This window comes from Palaemon carinicauda, unplaced genomic scaffold (genome assembly GCF_036898095.1).
Source record: "Palaemon carinicauda isolate YSFRI2023 unplaced genomic scaffold, ASM3689809v2 scaffold2160, whole genome shotgun sequence".
NCBI classification, from domain to species: domain Eukaryota; kingdom Metazoa; phylum Arthropoda; class Malacostraca; order Decapoda; family Palaemonidae; genus Palaemon; species Palaemon carinicauda.
In genome coordinates, this window is record NW_027169768.1 from 7501 (window position 1) to 10727 (window position 3227).

General features: G+C 32.0%; 1 protein-coding gene across 1 annotated transcript in view; it reads right to left on the minus strand.

Annotated features, from left to right (window-relative positions):
- Positions 1–2991, minus strand: part of LOC137636042 (uncharacterized) — a 3053-nt gene extending 62 nt beyond the window's left edge. The window contains exons 1-2 of the mRNA XM_068368472.1: positions 2727–2991; positions 1–420 (exon numbers count right to left, since the gene is read on the minus strand). The exon at positions 1–420 is cut by the window's left edge and continues 62 nt beyond it. Coding sequence (XP_068224573.1) covers positions 222–420; positions 2727–2959 — 432 coding nt within the window. The 5' untranslated portion in view covers positions 2960–2991 and the 3' untranslated portion in view covers positions 1–221. The remainder of the gene's footprint in view (positions 421–2726) is intronic.
- Positions 2992–3227: the final 236 nt, after the last annotated feature.

Below are 3227 nucleotides of genomic sequence, written 5' to 3' on the forward strand. Positions count from 1 at the left end.
AAAGAAATCTCAATTAAAATATCAAGAAATCATATTAATTTCGGTAGATATCATATAATATTTGCCAGTTTCATTACCCCCCAAAAATATTTCTGCGTTGAATATTAAAAAAAAAAGTTATTAATATAAAAAAAACTAAAAAAAAAATCTAAAAAATTAAAAAAAAAATTCAGATCAAGAAATCGATCATCATCATTAATAAAAAAAAATGTCTTGTTACATCAGAATTCTTTAACATATTCCATCATCTCTATAAGCTTCTCGTTGAAGAAATTATCGATAGAATCATCCTTAACGTGAATCACCAAGTTTCTCGGCAGGTCCGGATCATCCGGGGCGGAAAAGAGCACAGAGACGAGCGGGGTTGGAAGACGGCCTGGGCGACTGGATCTGCCCCACCACTCTGGGCAGCGAACTTTCCTGGCGAGGTGAACGTTGGAGTAGAGGTAATAGGGGTGATTGTAATAGAGGGGGATGGTGATATATGCCAGTAGAAATTGTTGAATGATATTAAAAATAGGTCAAATTAATGATGGTACTGTGATATTAAAAATAAATAAATTTTAATAATGATACTGTGATGTTAAAAGTAAATAAAATCAACGATACTGTGATGTTAAAAGTAAATAAAATCAATGATGATACTGTGATGTTAAAAGTAAATAAAATCAATGATGATACTGTGATGTTAAAAATAAATCAAATTAATGATGATAATATATCAAAAATAAATCAAATTGATGATACTGTGAAGTTAAAAATAAATCAAATTAATGATACTGTGATGTTAAAAATAAATCAAATTAATGATACTGTGATAAAAATAAATCAAATTACTTATGATACTGTGATGTTAAAAGTAAAACAAATTAATGATGATACTATGTTAAAAATAAATCAAATTGATGATACTGTGATGTTAAAAGTAAATTAAATTAATGATGATACTGTGATAAAAATAAATCAAATTACTTATGATACTGTGATGTTAAAAGTAAAACAAATTAATGATGATACTATGTTAAAAATAAATCAAATTAATGATGATAATATATCAAAAATAAATCAAATTGATGACACTGTGAAGTTACAAATAAATCAAATTAATGATACTGTTATGTTAAAAATAAATCAAATTAATGATACTGTGATGTTAAAAATAGATCAAATTAATGATACTGTGATGTTAAAAATAAATCAAATTGATGATAATGTGAAGTTAAAAATAAATCAAATTGATGATACTGTGATGTTAGAAATAAATCAAATTAATGATAATACTGATGTTGAAAATAAATCAAACTGATGATACTGTGATGTTAAAAATAAATCAAATTAATGATACTGTGATGTTGTAAATAAATTAAATTAATGCTGATACTGTGATGTTAAAAGTAAATCAAATTAGGCTAATGATGATACTGTGATAAAAATAAATCAAATTACTGATGATAATGAAGTCTTGAGAAACAGGCCACAAAATAGAAGAAAAACAAGACTGGTCCAGTACAAAGAGGTAAAGTTGAAAATTACTAATTCGAATTTGGATGAATTTGGACAAGGAAAATAAAACAAAAAAGCAAAACTTAGGAAAACACTTGAAGCAAGAAACGAAAGAGGCCTTGAAAGAGACTACAAAGGAGAAGAAAACCATCAAAAGTCTATAGATTATCCAGTTTCAGTTGAAAATTACCAATTCATATTTGCATAAATTGCAAACAGGTGCTTTTCGAAGAAAAATTAAAGGATCTAATAGGGACTTGAGGAAGAAAAATTAAATGTCAAACAGGAGTTTGAGAAAGAAAAATGAAATAGCAAAACAGGGGCTAGAGGAAGAAAAATGAAATAGCAAACAGGAGCTTGAGGAAGAAAAGTGAAATTGCAAACAGGGGCTTGAAGAAGAAAAATACTGCAAACAGAGGCTTGAAGAAAAATGAAATTGCAAACAGGGACTTTTAGAAGAAAAATTAAATGTCAAACAGGAGCTTGAGAAAGAAAAATGAAATAGCAAAGAGGGGCTTTTAGAAGAAAAATTAAATTGCAAACAGGGGTTTTTAGAAGAAAAATTAAAGGGTCTAACAGGGACTTGAAGAAGAGAAATTAGATTGCAAACGGGCTTGAAGAAAAATAAAATTGCAAATAGGAACTTGAGGAAGAAAAATTAAATGTCAAACACGAGCTTGAGAAAGAAAAATGAAATTGCAAACAGGGGCTTGAAGAAGAAAAATGAAATTCCAAACAGGGGCTTGAAGAAGAAAAATGAAATAGCAAACAGGGGCTTGGGGAAGAAAAATGAAATAGCAAACAGGGGCTTGGGGAAGAAAAATGAAATAGCAAACAGGGGCTTGGGGAAGAAAAATGAAATTCCAAACAGGGGCTTGAAGAAGAAAAATGAAATTCCAAACAGGGGCTTGAAGAAGAAAAATGAAATTCCAAACAGGGGCTTGAAGAAGAAAAATGAAATTCCAAACAGGGGCTTGAAGAAGAAAAATGAAATTCCAAACAGGGGCTTGAAGAAGAAAAATGAAATAGCAAACAGGGTCTAGAGGAAGAAAAAATTAATGTCAAACAGGACCTTGAAGAAGAGAAATTAAATAGCAATAATATTGAAGACAAAAGTAACAAAGCCTTGAAAGACAGACCACAAACAAGAAAAACAAACACAAAAACAACAACAACAACAACAACGAGTCCAACATAAACCAAGACCCATCACGCCAACTCACACCAGCACGCCATGCCTCAGCTGATAAGCACACGCCCTCCTCTCCTTGTTTTGATTGAGGTAGGCGTCGATAATGTAGTTATCGAGGAAGTGCTGGAAGATGGGCTCAGCTTCCTCCTGCAGGTACACGGGGAAGACGTCGTACCTCGTGATACGATCAGCGGGGGACTCGAAGTCGTAGGGAAGTTCCACTATGGTGGAGGGGCGTTTGTTCCGCTTGGAGCTGTGCGCCATTCTAGGGTCGAGTTAAGTCAGTGTTTACATTGGCTGAGAGGTTGACTTCTCGTTGTTATATTCTTTTGGGTGGAGTCGGTGGTTGGCTAAAAGGCTTATTAATGGGAAGGTAAATATGCTTATTTTGCGGGTGATAATGCTTGTTTGCTGTAATTATACGTATATTTACAGGTAATAATGCCTCTTTGCTGTAATTATACGTATGTTTACAGGTGATAATGCTTTTTGGCTGTGATTATACGTATGTTTTCAGATAATAATGCTTGTT